This window comes from Octopus sinensis, linkage group LG30, assembly GCF_006345805.1.
Source record: "Octopus sinensis linkage group LG30, ASM634580v1, whole genome shotgun sequence".
Taxonomy (NCBI): Eukaryota; Metazoa; Mollusca; class Cephalopoda; order Octopoda; family Octopodidae; genus Octopus; species Octopus sinensis.
In genome coordinates this window covers 3,231,503-3,255,970 of record NC_043026.1, presented here as the reverse complement: position 1 = coordinate 3,255,970, position 24,468 = coordinate 3,231,503, and the positions used below count along the sequence as shown (strand labels likewise).

Genomic DNA, 24,468 nt, shown 5'->3' with positions numbered 1-24,468 from the left:
TATATATATATATATATATATATATATACATAATATATATACATATATATATATAATATATAAATATATATATATATATACACACACAAACACGACTATTTTCAAGTTTTATCTTTCTTTTTATTCCAGACTTTTCATATTTTTTTATGAGCTTTTTACAGTTGGTTCGGCACCATTAGGCCCCTAAATCCCTATTCCAGCATTTGCATATCTTCACATTTCTCAATTCTTGAAAATGAGACCATGAAATTCTAGAAACACTGGATATGGACTTAGGAACTTTATTGTTCCAAACCAACCGTAAAAAGCTCAGAGGAAAATATGAAAATTCTAAAAAATGGTAAAATTTCAACATGGTCATGTGTGAGTGTGAGGGTGTATTGTGTCTAGCCACCTTTGTTATTTCTGAATTTTCACTTTAACCTTTTTGCTGAATCATCCATTTATTCATATGGTAAATATTATTATATACCGATAAGTAGGATTTAGCTCAACTATCAGCGATGGAGTGATCACTAGTGGTGATCTGTTGAAAGTGAAACTAGCATGCTAGGATAGTGGAGCTCCCTCGCTGTGGGGCAGTTGTCTCCCCTGTCAGTACATAAGCCAATGAGCTTTTTATGGCTGTAAGAATCTTTGCCTCTCGTCTACCCTGCACCCTCAGTCACAATTAGTGACTATTGAATGTTTTGGTTTTTGATTGTATATACATACATACATATATATATATTAGAGAGAGAGATCTGTAGTGTTAAGTGGAAAGCTCCGACTGAAAGACAAGTTTCCTCTGAAACACTCAGGAATCTTGAAGCAGACGTAACAAAGAAACGGAAATAACACATAATACTTTCACTCTATATTACAACTACCATTCCCTTATCTTAATGTTATGCCAGTCTGAATATTCCCAGATTACCGAGAGTGGAATTTGTGAATATATATATATATATTAGTGACAGAGGCCGGTATTAGTGACAGAGAGGTAATATTTATTCCCATTTAAACATGGGATGTTCTGTTAGAACAAACTATACTGTGGTAGATGCCATGAGAGAACCTCTCCCATATTGGCTTTTGGTACAAAGTACACACTTGTTTATATCGCTAGTAGGGAGATAAATCCCTGCCACCTCCAACACTGAGGTCACCAGATCATGTGATTTCAACCTTCCTTGGTCTCATCAGTGATGGACCCTTGACAGCTAGAGATAGCAGCGAATCATCTTAGTGCCAGCAATGTATAGAATAAATAGTGCTGAAACAGGTGCCAGTGTTGTGATTTGTCAGTGAGCTTGTTAAAAAGTACAAAAATAATTAGGGACAGAGGCAGTATTGATATTGAACGGCAATATTTATCCCCGCTTAAACATGGGTATTCTGTTTGGACAAACGATACTGTGGTAGACACCACGAGAGAAACCCCCATATTGGCTTTTGGTACAAAGTACACTCTTGTTTATATCGCTAGTAGGGAATAAATCCCTGCCACCTCCAACACTGAGGTCACCAGATCATGTGATTTCAACCTTCCTTGGTCTCATCAGTGATGGACCCTTGACAGCTAGAGATAGCAGCGAATCATCTTAGTGCCAGCAATGTATAGAATAAATAGTGCTGAAACAGGTGCCAGTGTTGTGATTTGTCAGTGAGCTTGTTAAAAAGTACAAAAATAATTAGGGACAGAGGCAGTATTGATATTGAACGGCAATATTTATCCCCGCTTAAACATGGGTATTCTGTTTGGACAAACGATACTGTGGTAGACACCACGAGAGAAACCCCCATATTGGCTTTTTGGTGCAAAATGCAATCCTGTTTGTAATGCTTTCTGTGAGGGATAAAACCTTTTGATTCTCATTAATTTTTCACTCTGCAGCTAGCCTAGAATGAATTATCCCTATCTTAGAGAAGTGGCAACACTAAGTACTGCTCTGCATATGGGCTACTTGCACGAAACATTGTCTGATATAAATAAACATTTTTAGTTATTTCTTTTTGTTATAAAGTCAAAATAATACAAGTTGATGGTTTCTAGCTTTACCTTGCATTTCAATATTGCAGAATTCAGATCCCTTCTTCAAAACCAGGTAAAAGCAGGAACCATCAACCTGTATTCTTTTTTTATAACTTGCATTGTTTTGTCTCCATAATTAATAAAATAATTAAAACATTATGTTTGTATATATACATTAGCTCTTTTGATACCAACCTGCCTGAGGACTAACCCTAGATCTCTGATACAAAACTCTAGTGCTAAAGTGATCTATATCAAAACCTTCTGTCAAAATTTTATGTTAATTTATGCTTAAAAAAAGGCTGAATAAAAAATATATTTTGATAAATTCTTGATTATTTTCAAAATTAACTGAAACAAAAGCAGTGCATTTTAATAGAAATATAGTAATGAAAGGTTAACTGGTTGAAGCTGGAGCACTGGACCCAATAGGGTTTCCAGTCCATCATTTTAGGTCCACTCCTTATTCTGGGATTTATTTTAGCCTTCCCTATTTATCAACTGACTACAAGGGACACTTTTTTTTTTTTTTTTTTACATCATAGAAGGAAAATCAGCTGAGTTTTTGTATTAACAGAGAATTGTGTTCCCTGTTCTTAGTTCAGAACTGAAACCAAAAGGATAACCTTTTGATTAGGGATCCCTACTTTGACTAAACAAGGTTATTCCACTTTAATCGAAACATTAATAAAACAGTACTTTTTCACTTAACTGCATCTCATGCCAGTGTGAAGCCTTCATCATAAACACACACACTTGTGCAGTGTCCATCAACCAAATTTCCCTTTCCTTGGCATTGGGTCATCTGAAAGCTACAGCAAGAGACAAATGCCAAAGTGTAGTGGAATGGCTATTCCGGATTATTACATGGTTGCAAAAACGAACATTGTAGCAGCAACACATTCCTCTGACACAAGACAGGTTGAGTTAACCCTTTAGCATTCCGATTATTCTGTCAAGCGTAAAGCTTATTTATCCACCACATTGCTTTGAATTAGCCGTTCTGTATCAGGTAGCATTGGGATTTTGAAGGTATGATTGTATATATTTTGACTGATCTGGTAGGGTAGGTATGAGAAACTAGATCTAGGAGGTTTGAACGTAAAACAGGTAGCATGTTCTGGTTGGTTTAAATGCTATGGACAACAGATGCTAAATGATGATGAGGATGATGGTGAAGCCTGCTTTATCTGGCCCCAAAACTCTTCCTGTTTTACATTCAAACTGACCAGATCTAGCTTCTCACACCTACCCTACAATGTCATTTGATAGCTAAACAGTCATACGATCAAAAAGTCAAGGCTATGCAATAATGCATGATTAGTTCAAATCAAGGTAAATAAATAAGCATAAAATCAGACAGAATAACCTGAATACTAACGAGTCAACCTAAAGTACAATTAAAGTACAATTAAAGTGCCGAGTTCATCAGAGAACTTCCTATGCTACACTAAAAGAACAAGCAGTGCTTCCTTGAGTCAGTGGATCTCATTCACTCGCATGGCCTATATTAAGAAATTTTGAAGGGAAAGTGTAGTTGAGTACCTATCCCAGAACTTGACCAATATTTGATTTGATGGACCTTGGACGGATGAATGACACAGGATCATTAATAATTAAAAAGTGGATTTTATAATTGGCAAAGATGACTTTTTATAAAATTACAAGATATTTCAATAACACAGTTTGATTAAAATATTTTTACAAACATATATATTTTAAAAGATATAAAAATAAATATTCAGAAAATGTATTCTATAAAATGGGATTTTAAACCTAGCACCCCCAAATTCTCGACAAATTAATATATAAGAAATAGTTCCTCTTTGCCATTATTAGTGTTACCTTAATTAAGGAGATACTGAATACAGAATATACAGTAGTCAAACATTATGTGTATAGTATAAAGAAATTGAAACTTTTTTCCCCCCACAATTCTGTGGTGTCTGCTGTCACCAGACTTAAGGTCTCTTGAGAATGAGATATTCTTAATTTATAAACATTTAAGAATTTTAATTGCAACTTTTTCAAAGTAAGGATAGTTCAACCCCGAAGCAACTTATGAGGCTCCAGGGGGAGTAGATTCAAGCTTCCATTTTATAGAATATATTTTTCAAATACATATACATACATATATATATATATATATATATATATATATATATCACATATTATGTCATATGCATATATATTTTACAAAAACAGAGATAAAGTCAGAGCAAACTGAAAAGAAATTCATTAAAATAAAATTAACAAGTTTCCATAAACTAAACTTGAATAAAATTTCATTAAAAAAAAACAATTCATTTTTATTTTACCAATTTAAAATTTTAGATCAATTTCAAATTGCTAAAATAATTGGGGATTTTTTTTTTTTTTTCAGTTTAAAATTTCAAATTTATAAAAGATTCAATAAAAACAAAATGGATTTTTTAAAACTGGTATTCAAATCCAAACACAATCTGAAATTTGTTCTCTTTTTTCTTTTGCCAAATTTGAGTATCAGTTCCATCATTGATTTATTCAATTTAATATCTTTTAGAAGATATTATTTGATAGCTTATAAGGAACACTTTATACAAAAGCCAAAAAATGTTCTAGAAACTTTAACCTGCATCTTAGGATCTGTAATGCAGTGGCTTAAGAAAGGACCTTCAAAAATTAAGGAGTGCATTATAAGCTGGTGTACCTTGTAAGCCATCAAATATGATTTAATGTAGTCTCTGTGTGTCATTTTATTGGAGCTGATTTTGGAGTTTTGTTGGGAGTAGCTTCAAAGAGATTTTGAACAAAGGAAACCCAATAAATCTTCAAAATTAGAATCAATAAAATTACAACAAATGTTACATGTTGCACAGGTATTGAGTGCGCTATTTAGTGAATGTGCATTGCTTTTATGTGTTTAAAAAAAAAAAACGTTTCAGAATAAATATGTCTATCCTAAAGGATGAAAGGGACCTCCTGAGCCATAGACTCATAAGGGCAGTTTCCCAGATTTTGTGGCATATTTACTCCCCCACTTGGATGGGACGCCAGTCTATCACAGGATTACTCAGTTTTGCCAGCTGAGTGGACTGAGCAACATAAAATGAAATGTTTTGCTCAAGAATACAACACATGACTCAGTCTCGGAACAGAAACCACAACCTTACAATCCTGAGTGCAACACACTAACCACTAAGCCACGAGCCTCCAATATAAAAAAAAAAACCCACCCAAACTGAACACACATACCTAGGGGTATGCACGTTGTTAGTTCAGGGGTGGATTTTGTTTATACACCTGAAGCTGCTTGTAATTTCCTATTTGAATTTTTTGCATGGCATGAAACGTTGGGACTTGCCAGCAGATGGTTTATAAAGCATTTAGCATAGAGCCATGGCCAGTCATATGTATAGGTTGCAGTGGGCCTCGTTTGGTCTGCAACACTGAAAAGTCACAACAACGACGAAACATGTGTCTGTTGCTCAGAGAAGAGACCTGAGGCGAGTTGTCTCGTTTGACCATGTGACTTACTTTCAGGTGTTTTTAACACCAGGCACACTGAGAATATATTTTCTTATGCCTAAAAACTGCAGCTGACCCATGCACTTGCAACACACACATCTTTGTGGATATGTGTTTGGTTTTGTTTACGTATCTCAAGCTATTTTGATATATATATATATATATAGATATATATACATATATCTAACCAGCACAGATTTTTATCAGTCAACAGTTGCAATCTTAAAGCGCTGAAAATATTTTGACAAATTACACTTAAATGTTAAAGTGAATCGAACGGCTTTTGTGTGTTTCTTAAATGGCTTATAAACACCTTCCATGCTGCAATTGTTTTTGTTTCAGCACACGATTTCAGATCAAATCACTTGCTATGCAAGTACATCTCCGTAATATATATATATATATATATCAATAAAATAATATGTGACAATTACTCAATAATCAAGATAAAACTCTGAGTTTCGGATGCCGAAGTGGAAATCCACAACACCATCTCTTCTGTTATCTGGTCATCTGAAAAACGCTATGAAAAAATACTGTTATATAAATTTTACATGTTTACTATTAACTTTTAATCTTAATTTATATAAGTAGCAGAATTATAATACAGTAATTTCCCTTTATATAACGGTATTTTTTCATAACATTTTTTCAGGTGGCCAGATAACGGAAGAGATGGTGTTGTGGATTTCCACCTCGGCATCTGAAACTCAGAGTTTTATCTTGACTATTGAGTAATTGTCTCATATTATTTTACAGATAAATTCCTCTATTTACATAATATTGAGGTCTCTTTCTTTCTTTCTTTTGTTGTCTTACCGTTTTTACCAATATATATATACACACACAAAAATGTACACAATTCCTCATCTCTTAAATATAGAACTGTATACACACACACACACATAAAATTAGAAGCTAATGACTCCCCTGCCACTCAGGCAAGTGCATGTGTCCCAGGGTTTGCCATAAGCATGGTAAAACATCTATTAATATAATACTGTGTTAATGATGACTAAATGCACTTCTCTTGATTCACTTTCCTCACACCACTGCAAAATCTGTTTGGCACAATATTTCATTCAACCAGCTGCCAAACATTTAATTTTTGAAAATTGATATTTCAAGAGTTCCCTCCCTTGCTCTTATCTTTATATATAAAAGAGAGGTTGTGTGTCTGTCTGTCTCCTACGATTTAGATCCCTAACTACTCCCACATTTTGCGGTGCAGTTTAACCAAAACCGGGTATCTTATAGTCGTGATTCATATCGAGCCCTTCTGGGTATTAGCGCACGTCTACGATGAGGCTACGATATAAAAAAAAATTTACCATAAATCTTTCCCATTTTTAATGCATTTTTGGCATATATAAAGGAAGTAGCTCTCTAGAAAATTATTATTAAATCTCAGAACGTAAAAAGCTACAGTAACACCCCCCCCCCTTTGTGCTTATATAGTTATTTCCCTTACAAACCCGAGCAACGCCGGGCGATACTGCTAATTACTAATAATTTTACTGACTCTCCTTAATTACTTATTTCTTCATCGCAATTATTTTCGTTAGTAATTAATTTGGGTTTAACACTAAGTATGGTTAAGTAAACTGAATAACATAAATTTAGGTTACATATTATAAACAGACATCAGAGTACACACTTCCAACACGATTGTATCTGAGTACTTTTGTGGTTTTGAAGTACAACATTTTAAATGTGAGATCTTATAAATATATATATATGTGGTTTGAATGCAAATTGACCGCATTCCAAAATTTCTTTTGTATGGTCAACAAGTGGAGGGATATTGCAGTTAAGGTAGACTTGCCCTTAGGTATAAGGATAAGTTGAAGCAATTACTAAAATTTCTACAGCTCAACTTGACATCTTAGGAAACTCTATTGCCCAGACCAATTTGCATGGTGTAAAATGTGTCACGATGCATCAAAACAATTTGAGTTGAGGAAAAAGAACAATAAAAGAATTCTATCCTGCAATCACCAGAAAAACCCAATCCCAGGCAAAATCAAATTCTTCAGTGTCTCCATTGTGGTTTCATAGTAAAATCCATTCCTCAACTCAAATTACAGTCAGGCATCCAATTACTTGCAGATTTTTTCCTTCTTTCTTTTCTTTTTTCTTTAAATCTTCTCCTTCAAACACTCATGTCGAAATTGATGGGAGCAGAGACTATCACATATATATATATAGGCGTGGCTTCTTTCAGTTTCCGTCTACCAAATCCACTCACAAGGCATTGGTCGGCCCGGGGCTATAGCAGAAGACACCTGCCCAAGATGCCACGCAGTGGGACTGAACCCGGAACCATGTGGTTGGTTAGCAAGCTACTTACCACACAGCCACTCCTGCGCCTATATATATATATATATACATGGTAATGGTTTTATGTTTGGGTATTCACCCTGCAGTATGCTGTTTAAAGCCCATTCACAGTATTTGGCTACCTGATGTCAACAAGAATATGGAGGTATATGCCACTGGACTTACTTCAGGAGTTCCTTTGTGTCTGTGGAATTTATAAAATATGACAAAGAATTCATGAGATTTTTATTATTCACTACAACTGCTTTGACCCATCCTCCACTGGTGCCTCACAGGTGAGATGCTATGCAAACAGTTCTGGTGCATTGAATAATAAAGAATCTCATGTATTCCATTTACCTTCTCTCATATTCATATACCTAGATACATTAATTAATTTGAGGTAAAAAGGAGCCAAATTGATGTTACAAACGTTTCTATAAATAAACCATGCTTATTATGCAATATATGCAACATAGGTGACAGCGTTAATGTTCATTCACTTCTTCAGTCAAGTTAATTATTATTCGCTCTGTGACCCTTCTTGATATGCTAGATCATTCTTTGGATTTGCCAAGTGCTCCTTTTTTATCCTTAACTTAAATATAACTGACCTTTGTTTGGTTATTGCAATACTTTGCTTGCCAGGTTCCTACATGAGGTGAATGCATGGATTGTACCTAACTCTTCGAGCCATGAAAAATAATACTCACTACATTAAGTAAAGTTTATAAATCTGTGCAAATCTGGTGATTCATTCAGTCTCTACTCTGAGTTTTGTGCATTATACATTTATTCCACATATATGTGTGTGTGTATGTGTGTGTGTGTGTGTGTATATATATACACACACAGGAAGGGCATCCAGCTGTAGAAACACTGCCAGATCTGACTGGCCTGGTGTAGCCTTCGGGCTTGCCAGACCCCAGTTGAACCGTCCAACCCATGCTAGCATGGAAAGCGGACGTTAAACGATGATGATGATGATGATGATATATATAATTGATATAGGATAAAACTTTTTTCGGGAAAAAAATTTTATCAATGGCCAGCATATCAAAAAATGCCTTTAAAGGTAAAATTTATACATAATTTACAAGATAAGGGCAGAAGAAAAATTCTAATGCCAGATACGCCGAAACAAAAAATTGTCGATAACCATTAAATTTATGCGTCTCGAAACAAACCGATAGAAATCTCTAAAAAATTTGTTATTACCGTATTGGTCCAATTTCTTCTGCCCTTATCTTGTATATATATATATATATATATATAATATATATATATATATAGAGAGAGAGAGAGAGAGAGAGAGATCTGATCAAAATATTCTACAGGTTTTATGTTGAAACCAGCCAGAAGCAACCTCTCACACCTACCCTACAATGTCATTTTGGAAATAAAGAATCACATCATGAAAATCTCAAAGCTACAAGATAAAGCATGATTAATTGAAAACAATGTGATTAAATGAGAATTACATCTGACTGAGTAATCTGAATGCTAAAGGGTTAACTGGCCAAAACTTCAAAGTCACTATCAATAATATTCTTGTTTAACACTCATAAACATGTGTTTGTGTGAGTATGTGTATACATACATACATACATACACGTGCTTATATCGAGCAATAAGAACAAGTGCTCAACACTGCATTGGGTAAAGCTGCAAAGTGTGCGTCTGTGAATATGTGTTTGCGTGTGGACGAAATCAAGGTGAAATTTTAAACTGAAAAAATGAAAATAGGCACAAAATATCCACCACCCAACTAATAAATTATATACAAAAAAGAGAGAATGAAGTAGAATTCAAAGACAGAATGTGAAAACAGTTGAAGATTGCCTCTCCCCCCATGGTTACCCATCCTTAAAAATGGAACAAAAGAACTGCTGCTGTAGGAGGAATGTCTGTGTGTTGGGTGTCTTACCTGCGTCACAAACTTGGTTGTAGTGTCACTTAACATCTTTAACATTGGTGTGGCGTGGGCGTAAAATAGTGACATCCGATTAGCCGTTTCATTAGACACTTCAGTTTCACCAGCCTCACCATCCTGCCAAGTAGAAATACATCTTCTTTTATTCTTTTCTCCTTTCTTTCACTTGCTTCAGTCATTTGACTGCAGCCATGCTGGAGCACCACTTTAACCCTTAGTGTTTAAACTGGCCATATCCGGCCAAAATATGCTCCCTCTTTTATGTTCAAACCAGTCAGATATGGTCATTCATAGCCACCTAATTGTGTCATTTTAAAAAGAAACAATCACATCATTGAAATCTCAAAGCCATGAAATGATGCAAGATTCATTTTACATGGTGTGAATATATAAGCTTTACATTTGACAGAATAATCTGAATGCTAAAGGGTTAAGGGTTTTTTGTCAAACAAATCAACCTCAAGACTTATTCTTTGTAAGCCGAGTACTTAATTTATTGATTTCTTTTGCCAAACAGCTAAGTTATAGGTATGTAAACACACCAACATCAGTTGTCAAGCAATGGTGAGGAGGACAAACATGTATACAACAGGCTTCTATCATTTTCTGTCTACCAAATTCACTTACAAAGCTTTGCTTGGCCCGAGACTATAGTAGAAGACACTTGCCCAAGATGCCATACAGTGGGATTGAACCCAGACCCATGAGGTTGGGAAGCAAGCTTCTTACCACACAGCACGCCTGCACCTATATATATACACACATACATACATACAAAGTGTGGGGGTTTGGGTTACAGGTGATCTAAACGATTAGGTAAGCTAGGTAAGTGCTGTGACGGACTATTCCAAGGTTATAGCTGAGACGATAGTTATGGAGTCATTGCAGGTTTATGATGCAGTGGATATAAAATTGTTAAAGAGGACAACAGACATTAAGGCAAGCATCTCAAGTCATATAAAATATTATTATTATTGGGAAAAATTACAAAAAATAAGTCCTAGGGTCAAAGCTGTTTCTGGGATATCCCCGAGTATGGGATGTTCTATCATCAGAGAGAGATAGGGAAAATTAGAATGGTATATATTAATGAGATGACAACAAAGAGGAAGGGAGTAAAAGAATAAGGAAATGGAAAGGAAGGAAAAATGAAGGAAAAATGAAGGAAAAAAATGAAGAAAAAATGAAGGAAAAACGAAGGAAAAAAAAGAAGGAAAATGAAAAACAAAGAAGGAAAATGAAGGAAAAAAGAAGGAAAAAAAAGGAAAAATGAAACATAAAAGTTCATAGAAAGAAGAGCATGAGTCCTTAGGTGCAAGGAGAAAGAAGAGCATGAGTCCTTAGGTGCAAGGAGAAAGAAGAGCATGAGTCCTTAGGTGCAAGGAGAAAGAAGAGCATGAGTCCTTAGGTGCAAGGAGAAAGAAGAGCATGAGTCCTTAGGTGCAAGGAGAAAGAAGAGCATGAGTCCTTAGGTGCAAGGAGAAAAAGAGCATGAGTCCTTAGGTGCAAGGAGAAAGAAGAGCATGAGTCCTTAGGTGCAAGGAGAAGAAGAGCATGAGTCCTTAGGTGCAAGGAGAAAGAAGAGCATGGGTCCTTAGGTGCAAGGAGAGAAAGAAGAGCATGAGTCCTTAGGTGCAAGGAGAAAGAAGAGCATGAGTCCTTAGGTGCAAGAGAAAGAAGAGCATGAGTCCTTAGGTGCAAAGAAAGAAGAGCATGGTCCTTAGGTGCAAGGAAAAGAAGAGCATGAGTCCTTAGGTGCAAGAGAAGAAGAGCATGAGTCCTTAGTGCAAAGAGAAAGAAGAGCGTGAGTCCTTAGGTGCAAGGAGAAAGAAGAGCATGAGTCCTTAGGTGCAAGGAGAAAGAGAGCATGAGTCCTTAGGTGCAAGGAGAAAGAAGAGCATGAGTCCTTAGGTGCAAGGAGAAAGAAGAGCATGAGTCCTTAGGTGCAAGGAGAAAGAAGAGTATGAGTCCTTAGGTGCAAGGAGAAAGAAGAGCATGAGTCCTTAGGTGCAAGGAGAAAGAAGAGCATGAGTATGCCACAAACAAGAGGAGACCAAGGACAGATCCCTGTGGTACACCCGATGACATCTCATATGGTGTAGAATGCTGTCCTAGAAGAGCATGAGTCCTTAGGTGCAAAGAGAAAGAAGAGCATGAGTCCTTAGGTGCAAGGAGAAAGAAGAGCATGAGTCCTTAGGTGCAAGGAGAACTTGAGATGTTTGTGTTGCCTAAATGTTTGTTGTCCTCTTTAACAATTATAGAGAGAGAGAGACATCTTCATCATCAGCATCATTTTACAGTTCACTCTTCCTTGCTTGCATGGGTTGGAGAGTATTCGTGGTCTTAGCATTCCTCACCAGTTTCAGAGTAAGGTAATATTTGCCCACAGCCAGATATATTTTCCAAGGAAGAATGGAAATGAAGGATAATGCTTGTAGGAGGGTGACACTCATTTATAACAATCTCACCTCCCGTTGAAACGAGGCCACAATAAAATACATACACATACAGGTGTAGCTGTATGGTAAAACACTTGCTTCCCTATCACATGGTTCCGGGTTCAGTCCCGCTGCGTGGCACCCTGGGAAAGTGTCTTCTACTATAGCCTCAGACTGACCAAAGCCTTCTGAGTGGATTTGGTAGATGGAAACTGAAAGAAGCCCATCATATATATATGTGTGTGTGTCTTTCTTTGTTCCACCACCACCACCACCACCATTGCTTGACAATTGATGTTGGTGTGTTTCTGTCACTGTAACTTAGCAAAAGGGACGACAGAATAAGCTTACAAAATAGGCTTACAGAATAGGCTTACAAAAAATAAGTTCTAGGGTCAATTTCTTCAACTAAAAAAACCCTTAAAGGCAGGGCTCCAGCATGGCCACAGTCAAATGACTGAAACATGTAAAAGAATATGCATCTACATCAATGAAGTGTGTGGAAGAAGCCCAACGTTTCCCTAAGGATCAAAATCTTTTTTTTCCCCCTCACTGACTGGTTTTGCCCGTTCCCTGCAGTACTGATACCTGGAACATCCTCAAACAGAACCTGAACAAGCTTGTTCCAAATGCAGTGTCTTCCTCAGATCCTTGGTATCTCCCTACATGACCAAATCTCAAACAACAACATCCAAGGACAACCATTGGAGACCAAGACTGGCAGGATGAGCACTGGAAGCAACCTTTGTGGTGGCAGCAACCCACACAACTGGAGAATCCAGCACAGGGCACCAAAGAAGAAGAAATATGGTCAACAATTCGAGGAAGGCTTGGAAGTCCTAAAGTCACGTTGACCTGAAGAATGCAAAGACCAGGGCCATGGATTGGAAAGTATGGAATAATATCATCATCAGAGTCCATTGTATGGTGGCACCCGCAGCAGCGGGTTGAAAGGACAGCCTTGCCCTCCAGTTGCCAGCTAGGGATCTCACTACTTGTGGGTTGAGCTGACTGCTAATTGACAACCTCCACAGCATCTCATTCTTGCTCACAACATCATAAGCGGAAAGTGTAACCTCTCGAAAGAGCTGTTCTTCACTCCTGCTCCAGAGCGTCGGCTGCGGGGTCATTCCGAAAAGCTCTATTTGCGACGATTTCATCTCAATCGAAGGAGAGGGGCTTTCTCCGTCCGGGTTGCGGATCCGTGGAATAAGCTGCCGGACGAGATGGTGAAGATGCCAACAACCGCTCAGTTCAAAGTCTCCCTTGACCGCAAGTGGCCTGAACTCTTTATATGAACACCACCCTGTACATAACGCCATGTCTCCCTACATGGCCTTGCTTTTTGCTTTTTGAGCCAAAAAATTTACTAACTAACTAACGAACAGAAGCTGACCATGTTCTGTAATTACAAATATCTAATGTAGAGGTCGTGAAAGACTTGCAGATCTAACAGCACACATCATATACGTAAGAACCAGACATTAAGTCAATATCTAACCGCAATTGCGACCCCTGCAAAAATCTCACCTCATTCGTCATCCTCTGACGACTAACTGTTCTTCTGTAATAGCTGAAGTCATTCTGAATAGCTGGAGTGGTCATCTGTAAATATAGAGAAATATATTTATAAGCATCAGTCGTTGTATGGCTGAAGTGTCCATGCACAGACACACAGACATCAACTGATTTGACATTTCGATTTTAGTTCTGGATCAAGTAGTTTATTTAAAGTAATGAATCTTGCACTAATTATACATTAATTAACTATCTAATGATCAAGGAAAGCAAAGAAGACATGGGATGAAGTACTGAAGGCCAATCACAAAACGCTGGACCTGACAAAGGAGAGGATGGAGGGCCAAGATATGTGGCACATTGCCATACTTGCCCACCACAACAGAATGGAGATCCTAAAACCAAGGTGCCACATGAAAGGCATGGTGTGGGTGCTAGTGACACATGGAAAGCACTGGTGATGGTTCCACTTCAGCACCCAGTGCATTCTGTAAGGTGGTTGGCGTTAGGGAGAGCATCCATCCATAGACACCAAGCCAAAGCGGACAATCGGAGCCTGGAGCAGCTCCTGGACTTACCAGTTCCTGTCAAGCCATCCAACCCATGCAAGCACGGAAAACGGAGGCTAGATGATGATGATGATGATGATGATGAGGGGTTACAGCATAAGGGAAGGAGCCAGAGCAGATCATGTTTCTTGCTGTAGAAGAAGAACAACAACATGCTTTCTCAAATCTTAAAAGAGAGGATGGAGACGACCCATCAGGTTGGAGCTGGGAAGAGAGAAACCGAGTGGTGATGAGATGTCATGGTTGGAGGGGCAAAGTAGAGGCTGAGCCGAAACGAGATGGAACTGAAGATAAAAGAATGTAGGGGGGGGAAAGAGGTTGCAAGAGGGTTTGGCGGGAGGGGTGTGACTATAATGAGTGGAGAACAGGTACCAAGGGGTGGATAAAGAGGTAGAGACCAATGAAATATGTGAGTGAAAGGCAAAGCAATACTAGTATAGAGATACAGTGGTGAAAGAGAAGGATAAGGGATGAGGGAGAGAGAGAGAGAGATGATGTGTAGTTTGTATAGGTAGCCAGAGTGTGGGGACGGGGGAGAGTGAAACGTACAGTGGTAGAGAAGGAGATAATTTGGTGGGTCAGAGGGAAAGAATGATCAATGTAAAATGTGGATGGAGAGAACAGCGAAAGGATTAATGGTGGATATCAAGTGGAATGGTTGTGGGCAGTTGAGAAAAACGAGTCAGATGAAGGAGAAGCTGCAGGTACAAAGATGATGGGGGAACTCATACATCGATACACCAAATTATCTCTCCTCCCCTACCACCATTCCATTCACTGAACCTTTCAAAGGAGATGACAAAGCATCAAGATATCTAGTGGAGGTGTCTTAATAGGGAAATTGGGCAAAGGGACCAGTTGTGTGTGTGTGTCTGTGTGTATTGTCATCGTCATCTTTTAACATCTGTTTTTCATGCTGGCATGGGTTGGACGGTTTGACCAGAGCTGGCAAGCAGAAGAGCTGCACCAGGTTCCAGTCTGGTTTGGCCCTTTCTATGGCTGGATGTCCTTCCTAATGCCAACCATTTTTTACAGAGTTTGTTGAGTGGTTTTAATGTGACACTGGCACGAGCACTTTTACGTGGCACTGACTCTTGCAGGCCAACCCTTTTCATCAGCAGGGAACGGCCTTAACACTTCTGCGCCAGATACCTCGGTCCTTTGTCACCTCACCTGAAAGGTTCAGTGAATGGGGAGGGAGAGAGAGAGAGAGAGACGTATGGTGGTAGAGAAGGAGATAATTTGGAGGCCCATACATGTATGTGTATACATACACAGTGTCTAGAACTTAGTTTTACCAATTTCAGAAGGTCTTTTCAAGTTCCTATTGCCAGTTCTCCCCATCCTTTGTCATCACCTCTATAGAGTTCCAGACCCGGAGATCAGCCTCCATCACCTCACTCAATGCCATCCTAAGTGAGCAGCATTTCTTTATACAGTTACCCTCATCCATATGAATACATATACACATAGACTCACAGACAGACAATGTTGCCAAACTGTTAATGTTATCAAATGTACAGGTCCTGAAGAACACATTTCTAAATATTGCTGCATCCTATGCAATTATCAATTACCATTCCAAAGTCTTCACAACAAACTGCTTCCACTCTGTGTCTAACCCTGTATAAATAGAGGTCAGCCAGGGAACAGGAAAGAGCTGCTTGACCCCATCGAGAGGTCACAACTTCAATACTACAGACATGTGATTAGAATATAGTGGGGACATAATTGCAAAATGGATCCTCCAAGAGAAGCCAAAAAGCAGGAGAACAAGACTAGCAGTCACAGATGGTCCTGCTAGGGAAGCTAGCAAGAAAGTCTAGTGATGACTGCTTCTGCTAGGACCCCATGAAAGTTTCTACCCCACCCAGGAATATGGACTGAGATAACACACACATCCATATTCCTTTCTACTATAGGCACAAGGCCTGAAATTTGGATCGACCCCAGTGCGTAACTGGTATTTAATTTATCGACCCTGAAAGGATGAAAGGCAAAGTTGACCTCGGCGAAATTTGAACTCAGAACGTAGCAACGGGTGAAATACTTATTTCTTTATTACCCACAAGGGGCTAAACACAGAGGGGACAAACAAGGACAGACATAGGTATTAAGTCGATTACATTGACCCCAAAAGGATGAAAGGCAAAGTTGACCTCGGCGAAATTTGAACCCAGAACGTAGCAACGGGCAAAATACCGCTAAGCACTTTGTCCAGTGCGCTAACAATTCTGCCAGCTCGCTACCTTACTCTCATCCATATTGGTGGCATGTAAGAAGCAACCATTACGGTCTCAGAGTGGTTGGCATTAGGAAGGGCATCCAGCCGTAGAAACCAAGGCAAAATCAGATTGGAACCTGGTGCAGCTCTCCAGTTTACCAGTGTCAGTCAAACCGTCCAACCCATGCCAGCATGGAAAGCGGATGTTAAATGATGATGATGATGTTGATGATAATAATGGATGAATCATCATTTAACATCTGTTTTCCCTGCTGGAATGGGTTGGACGGTTTGATGGGAGCAGGTAAACCAGTTCAGCTGCACCAGGCCCCACCTGTCTGTTTTCCTTTGGTTTCTATGGCTGGTGGCCCTTCCTAATGCCAACCACTTTACAAAGTGAACTGGGTGTATATCAAGAGTTACTGATACGGATGCCTTTTACATGTTACTGGCACAGGTGCCTCTCGTGTGTCACTGGCACAGGTGCCTCTCGTGTGTCACTGGCACTGGTGCCTCTCGTGTGTCACTGGCACAGGTGCCTCTCGTGTGTCACTGGCACATGTGCCTTTCACGTGTCACCAGCACTGGCCACAACCACAATGAGGAATATCCTTTATGTTTCTTTCTTATCTTGCCCCTGTTTCACTCATTTGACTGCAGCTATGTTGAGGCACCATCTTGAGATGTGTTTAGTTGACTGGGCTTTTTAAAGCCTGGTACTTATTCTATTGGTCTCTTTTGCCCGACTGCTAAGTTACGGGGACATAAACACACCAACACTGGTTGTCAAGTGATAGTAGTGGGGACAAACACAAACATAGATGGTAGGTGGACAGATTAATGGGGAGGCAGGTAGACTTTAGAAATATAGTGAAATGGGCAGCGAGCTGGCAGAAATGTTAGCATTCCGGGCGAAATGCGTAGCCATATTTCATCTGCCATAAGGTTCTGAGTTCAAATTCCACCCAGGTCGACTTAGCCTTTCATCCTTTCGGGGTTGATTAAATAAGTACCAATTACGCACTGGGGTCGATATAATTGACTTAATCCGTTTGTCTGTCCTTGTTTGTCCCCTCTGTGTTGAACCCCTTGTGGGTAGTAAAGAAATAGGTATTTCCTCTGCCGCTACGTTCTGAGTTCAAATTCCACCCAGGTCGTCTTTGGCTTTCATCTTTTCGGGGGTCGATTAAATAAGTACGAGTTACGCACTGGGGTCAATATAATTGACTTCATCCGTTTGTCTGTCCCTGTCTGTCCCCTCTGTGTTGAGCCCCTTGTGGGCAGTAAAGAAATAGAAATATAGTGAAACAAAATAGAAATTTTAAATAAAATGCTATGTTACCAACCTTGTAATCATCAAACTTCAGCACAAAATCCAGGATCTCTGCAAACTGTTTGAAGAGGGCCTGTTGGGTTTCTAAATGTTGTCGTGAGGTCATGTTCGAAGAACATAATTCTCGAAGTAAGGTTGGTATGACATTCTCTGAAAGAGTGGAACGACAAAACGGTAACAAGTGGAAGTGGGTGGTGGTGGTACAAGTATAGGAGGGAGGGAGAGAGAGAGAGAGAGAGAGAGAGAGAGAGAGAGAGAGAGAGAGAGAGAGAGAGAGAGTGTGTGAAAGCAGAAGTATGTTTGTATGAGTGTGCATCTGTGAAAAAGAGAGAGATATATAAAAAGACTAATCTTTTAGTATTTATGCTAAAACTGACCTGATCCAACCTCTCACACTTACCCTGCAATGTCATTCTAATAATATGCAATCACATCATCAAAATATTGAAGCTACAAGATTAATTAAAAACAATGTGAATAAACAAGACTGATTTGACGAAGAAATCTGACCAGTAAATGACCGAGCGTGCTTTCCTAGCTCCAGCACTTACACAGGATTTGTAGATGGAAACTGAAAGAAGCCCATCGTACATATATCCTTTCAATTTTCAGTGAAAACAAGTCAAGTCACTGAGAAATATTCCTAGCTTGGAAATAGGCAAGGGTTAGCAACAGGAAGAACATCAAACCAAAAATTGAACCTGGAAAAGTGGAGATTAGAACGACGATGAAGATGCTTCCTGTCACCAGCAGCCAGCTGCATCCTTTCCTTAATGCCAACCACTTTACAGTGGTGCTTTTTATGTAACACAAGCACGAGAGAGGAGGTCCACCATGCAACTTGCAAGACTCCAAGAAGGGAAGTTTTCTTAGGGTGTAGGGAAGTTGTTGTGGAAGAGGGAGACCCAAGAAGATGTGGGATGACGTATTAAGGGTCAATCTCATAATGCTGCTGAATCTGACAAACGAATAGCATGCTGCAGGCTCCCTCAAACAAAATAAGCCTGACCAGATATGTATATATATGTATATATATATATATATATATAGATATATATATATATATATATATATATACTACTAATATAGAATGAAGTTTTTTTCTCTACAGAAAAAATTCCATCAAGAAATGTGGCAGCATATTAAAATACCTTTAAAGGTTAAAATTATAAACATCTTATAAATAAGGGCTAAAAAAATTATTTCTATGCATAGAATAGACATAGAAATAATTTTCTTTTGCCCTCCTTTAAAAGTTGTGTATATATATATATATATGTGACCTCATGTGTACCGTTAGCGATTTTTTTTCATCTGTCTTCCCTTCTCTGTATCTTTCCTTCTCCTATGTTTCCGACGAAGAGCTCCGCTCGAAACGTTAAATCCTCCTTCTTCCCTTCTCTTCTGAGCGTCCAATAATACTATATTTGTTCCACGTCCTCGCGTTGTTGTGTTTTTTTGTGTGTTCTTGTTTGGATTAACTTTATATATATATCTACACACACACATACACAAAATGAGCTTCTTTCAGTTTCCCTCTACCAAATCCACTCACAAGGCTTTGGTTAGCCCAGGGGCTATAGTATAAGACACTTTCCCAAGGAGCCACAAAAAGTGGGACTGAACCCGGAACCATGTGGTTGGGAAACAAGCTTCTTACCACACAGCCACGCCTGCATCTATCTATATATGCATGAAAAATATACACACACACACAAAATATAAAAACTCACCTAAACTGATTGAGAACTCATAAAACTCCTTCAACTTGAGTACCATAGGGTAGACTGCTGCCCAAGCATTCTCTTGGTGTTCTTGGTTCTGTGGGAATGAAATAGCCTGCAAAAAGACATATAAGGGAATGAGATGACAAAGGAAGAAACGATTATTTAAGGAACTCCATTGGCTTACAGCCGTTTCTGCTAAAAGATGCTGTGGACTCACAGTTGAGTGCCTGAGTAATACCTTATAGCTTCACTAGCAGTATCGCCCGGCATTGCTCGGGTTTGTAAGGGAAATAACTATATAAGCATTTTTAGAGAGTTACTTCCCTTATATAACCGAGCAAAAATCATTCAAAATGCGGAAAAATGATGGTAAGTTTTTTTTAAAATCGTAGACTCATCGTAGACGCACGCTAATACCCAGAAGGGCTCGATATGAATCACGACTATACGATACCCGAATTTGGTTAAACTGCACCGCAAAATGTGGGAGTAGTTAGGAATCTAAATCGAAGGGGACAGACACTCACACAACTACAGTTTTATATATATAGATATGCCTATACATATGCCAATGCACATACATGTGTTATTTCATACACACATGCCAACACCTGTCTACTTCATGTATATGTACACACTATGTCCATCACAGCCCTCACTACGCACCAAACCCCATTAACTCTTTAGAGTTCAGGTTACTCGATTGAATCTAATGCTTTTCCACTCAAATTGGTTTGAATTAATCATGTGTTATCTTATAAGCTTTGAGGTTTCAATGTATATTTTTAGAATGCTAATACAGGTTAGATGTGAGAGGCTAGATTATGGTCAGTTTGAATGTAGAATATTTGGGCCAGATATGACTGGTTTAACCCTTTAGCATTTAAACTGGCCATATCCGGCCAAAAGTATTCTGCTTGTTTTATGTTCAAACTGGCCAGATCTGGTCTCTCACACCAATCCTACAATATCGTTTTAAAAATTAACAGCTACCTCTTCAAAATCTCACAGCTACAAGATAATGCATGATTAGTTCAAAACAATGTGGATGAAAAAGGATTAATTTTGGCAGAATAATGTGAACACTAAAGGGTTAAACACTAAATGATTAAACTCACACCACCATTGGAAAGCAGACACATTAATAATGATGCTTAAGATACAAACACAAAGACACACGGGTGTATATTTCTCATTCAGTATCAATGGTATTTCTCACGGTTACAAAACTGAAAATGCTTTGCACCGTTTTATGAATGACAGAGTGTTCTAATCCTAACCACTCGATACCAAATTTGTTGCACGAACATCCCTGGGATGTTATATTGCTTCTGTATACACTTGCTCTGCAAGACTTTTGGCATTAAGGTTAAGCTTTCCTTAATCCTGAAACTGAAGCCAGCTTCTGAGTTGTTTCAGTGTGTCCACAGCACTTGGTCTTCAAAATGAGACAAACAATTTGCTGTGTAGCTCAAACTAACTTTGGCTTCTTTCTTGTGAAATAACTCCAACATCAAATACATTTCAGCAATGACTACTTCATCTTTTGCCTACGCTTAATGCAGCTAAGACCACATTTCTCCAAAATGTTCTCTCTTGTAAAACACTAGAGCAATGTTTCCCAACCTATTTTCCCCTCAGGCCCCACTATAGCTTTCCAGAAAAATGTAGGCTTCACTGTTAGTTGGAAAAAAAAAAAAAACCTTTAAAGGGCACCATTTGAACATGAGCGTTACCAACATCGCCTTACTGGCACCTGTGCCTGTGGCATGCGTAAAAAGACTCGAGCAAGGTCGTTGCCAGTACCGCCTGACTGGCCCCCATACCGGTGGCACATAAAAAGCACCCACTACACTCTCAGAGTGGTTGGCGTTAGGAAGGGCATCCAGCTGTAGAAACTCTGTCGGATAAAGATGATGATGATGACAATTGTTTAATACAAAACTGGCCATATCCAGCCCAAACAGTGCACCTGTTTTATGTTCAGAATAGACAGGTCTGCTCTCTGACACCTACCCTACAATGCTATTCTAAAACACACACAATTACATGATAAAAATCTTCAAGTTTAAAATAATGTCAACAAATGAACATTACATTTGACAAAGTAATCTGAAAGCTAAAGCATTAAAAGTTAACTATTGACTGACTAAAATCCTTCCAGGGGGGTGCCCCAGCATGGCCAGCATACAAGTTGAATGTTTCAGACTGAAATTCTACAGCCAAAACAGTTAGGCCAAACTTTAGCACAACATCTTTACACTATAAACTACATCAACTTGTAGGCCAGAAAACACAGTATTTCACCTGTAATGTTTTGTACGTCTGTCTTGATTAGTTTCTCAAGTAGAATCCTGTCTTTTTCAGCAAAAAACTTGAAATTTTCACAACAAAATTTACAGCTGCATGACATGTTACATGTGCAATGTGTTCTTATTCTTCTCTTCCGTTTTACAAATCCAGTGAAGACATGCACATTGTATGTTCATACTCCAGTTCCCATGCAAAACTGTTTACAAGTCACAACCATCTCATGGTCCTGCAGTCATGAGAAGTGCTTTGTGTTCTGATGGTTGTGAAGTTGTAGGTCAACTTATACACCAAGACAACTTTGGAGGACCAAAAATTCCATGTGAAATGCCATAGGATTTGGAAAGATAGTGACATGGGTTGAATGCTACATGTTTACACTATCAATTTGCATGCCAGAAAATACAGTATTTCACCTCGGTTTTGGATGTCTTTTTGGATTTGTTTCTCAAATAGAATGGCCATTTTTTCTGGCATACAAGTTGAACTTTTTAGAACAAAATTTGCAGCCAAAACAATGGTAAGTTGACTTATACACCAAGACGACTGGTGGAATTTGAACTCAGAATGTAAAGACAAAGGAAATGCTGCTAAGCACTCTGCCCAGCATGCTAACCATTCTGCCAGCTGGCCACCTTAATAATAATAATGTTTTTTTACTAAAAAATTTTTGAATTTTGGGGAAGGAGACTAATCAATTACATCGACCCCAGTGTTTCACTGGTACTTAATTTATTGACCTCGAAAGGATGAAAGGCGAAGTCAACCTCGGCAGAATTTGAACTCAGAGCATAGCAACAGGTGAAATGTTTGGGAACCTTTTGCCTGGTGTGCTAACAACTCTGCCAGCTTACCACCTTAATAATAATAATCGTTTGTATTAAAGGAATATGGCCTGAAATTTTGGGGGAGGAGACTAGTCAATTATATCAACCCCAGTATACAACTGGTACTCATTTTATCAATTCCAAAAAGGATGAAAGGCAAAGTTGGCTCCAGTGGAATTTGAACCTACAATGTAAAGAAGGATGAAATGCCGCCAAGCAGTTTGCCCAGCATGCTAATGATTCTACCAGCTCACCAACATAATAATAATAATAATAATAATAATAATAAAAATGGTTTCAAATTTTGCCACAAGGGCAGCAATTTTGGAGGAGGGGGAAGATAGTCTTTTTACTAAAGGCAGAAGACCTGAAATTTTTTTTGATGGGGTGGGATTAGTCAATTACATTAACCCCAGTGTTTCTACTGACCCTGAAAGGATGAAAGGCGGCAAAGTCAACCTCGGCAGAATTTGAACTCGGAGCATAGCGACAGGTGAAATGTTTCGCCTGGTGTGCAAACAATTCTGGAACGTCGACCCCAGTACTTGACTGAAAGGATGAAACGCAACATTGACCTGCACAGAATTTGAAGTCAGACTGCAGCAAGGGGCGAAATGCTACAAAGCATCTAGCCTCGTGTACTAACAATTCTGTCAGCTCACCACCTTTATAGTAACAATAATAATCCTTTCTAATATTGGCACAAGGCCTGAGATTTTGAGGGAAGGGTTAAGTCAATTACATTAACCCCAGTACTCAACTGGTACTTAATTTATCAACCCCAAAAAGGATGAAAGGAAGAATTGACCTCAGTGGAACTTGAACTCAGAATGTAGCAATGGGAGGAATATCGCTAAGCATTTTGCCTGGCATGCGAATGATTCTGTCAGCCACTGGGGCAGTTTAACGAGTTCCACAGTGCAGGGCCAGCTTCATGTAGAATGACAATTTGGTAAGGATGGAGAGAGAGAGAGAGGAGAGAGAGAGAGAGAGAGAGAGAGAGCATTAAGTGATGGGGAAACAAGAAAAGAAAAACTGTTACTCACTAAACGGATCTCCTCAGCTGCACCGTGGTAGCTTGCCATATCAGCCAAGATGGAGTTGGAACAGAGCAGAACCTCGTTTACCTGGGTCCACACATCAATTTCCTTCTCAGTTGGCTGAGCATCTGCCGTAAGAAAAAAGGAGAAGAAGAGGGATAAGGTGGGCGAAAAGACAATCAATAAAAAGGAGTTTGAAAGAGAGAGAGAGAGAGAGAGAAAAGAAAGAAGGGAGAGAGAGAGGAGAGAGAGAGAGAAAAGAGAGGAGAGAGAGAGAGAATAGAGAAGGGAGAGAGAGAGAGAGAAAAGAGAGAAGGGAAAGAGAGAGAGAGAAAAGAGAGAAGGGAGAGAGAGAAAAGAGAGAAGGGAGAGAAAGAGAAAACAGAGAAGGGAGAGAAAGAGAAAACAGAGAAGGGAGAGAGAGAGAGAAAAGAGAGAAAGGAAAGAGGAATAGTCTTAATTCTTTATTGCCCACAAGGGGCTAAACACAGAGGGGACAAACAAGGACAGACAAAGGGATTAGGTCGATTACATCGACCCCAGTGCGTAACTGGTACTTAATTTATCGACCCCGAAAGGATGAAAGGCAAAGTCGACCTCGGCAGAATCTGAACTCAGAACCTAACGGCAGATGAAATACGGCTTCGCATTTCGCTCGACGTGCTAACCATTCTGCCAGCTTGCTGCCTTAAGAGACAGACAAATAGAG

General features: G+C 38.9%; 1 protein-coding gene across 1 annotated transcript in view; it reads right to left on the bottom strand.

Annotated features, from left to right (window-relative positions):
• Positions 1-9,584: 9,584 nt before the first annotated feature.
• Positions 9,585-24,468, bottom strand: part of LOC115226733 (CYFIP-related Rac1 interactor B) — a 122,389-nt gene continuing 107,505 nt past the window's right edge. Inside the window, exons 4-8 of the mRNA XM_029797753.2 lie at positions 23,766-23,887; positions 19,589-19,694; positions 17,869-18,005; positions 13,742-13,816; positions 9,585-9,890 (exon numbers count right to left, since the gene is read on the bottom strand). Of these exons, the coding sequence (XP_029653613.2) occupies positions 9,609-9,890; positions 13,742-13,816; positions 17,869-18,005; positions 19,589-19,694; positions 23,766-23,887 (722 nt within the window). The 3' untranslated portion in view covers positions 9,585-9,608. The remainder of the gene's footprint in view (positions 9,891-13,741; positions 13,817-17,868; positions 18,006-19,588; positions 19,695-23,765; positions 23,888-24,468) is intronic.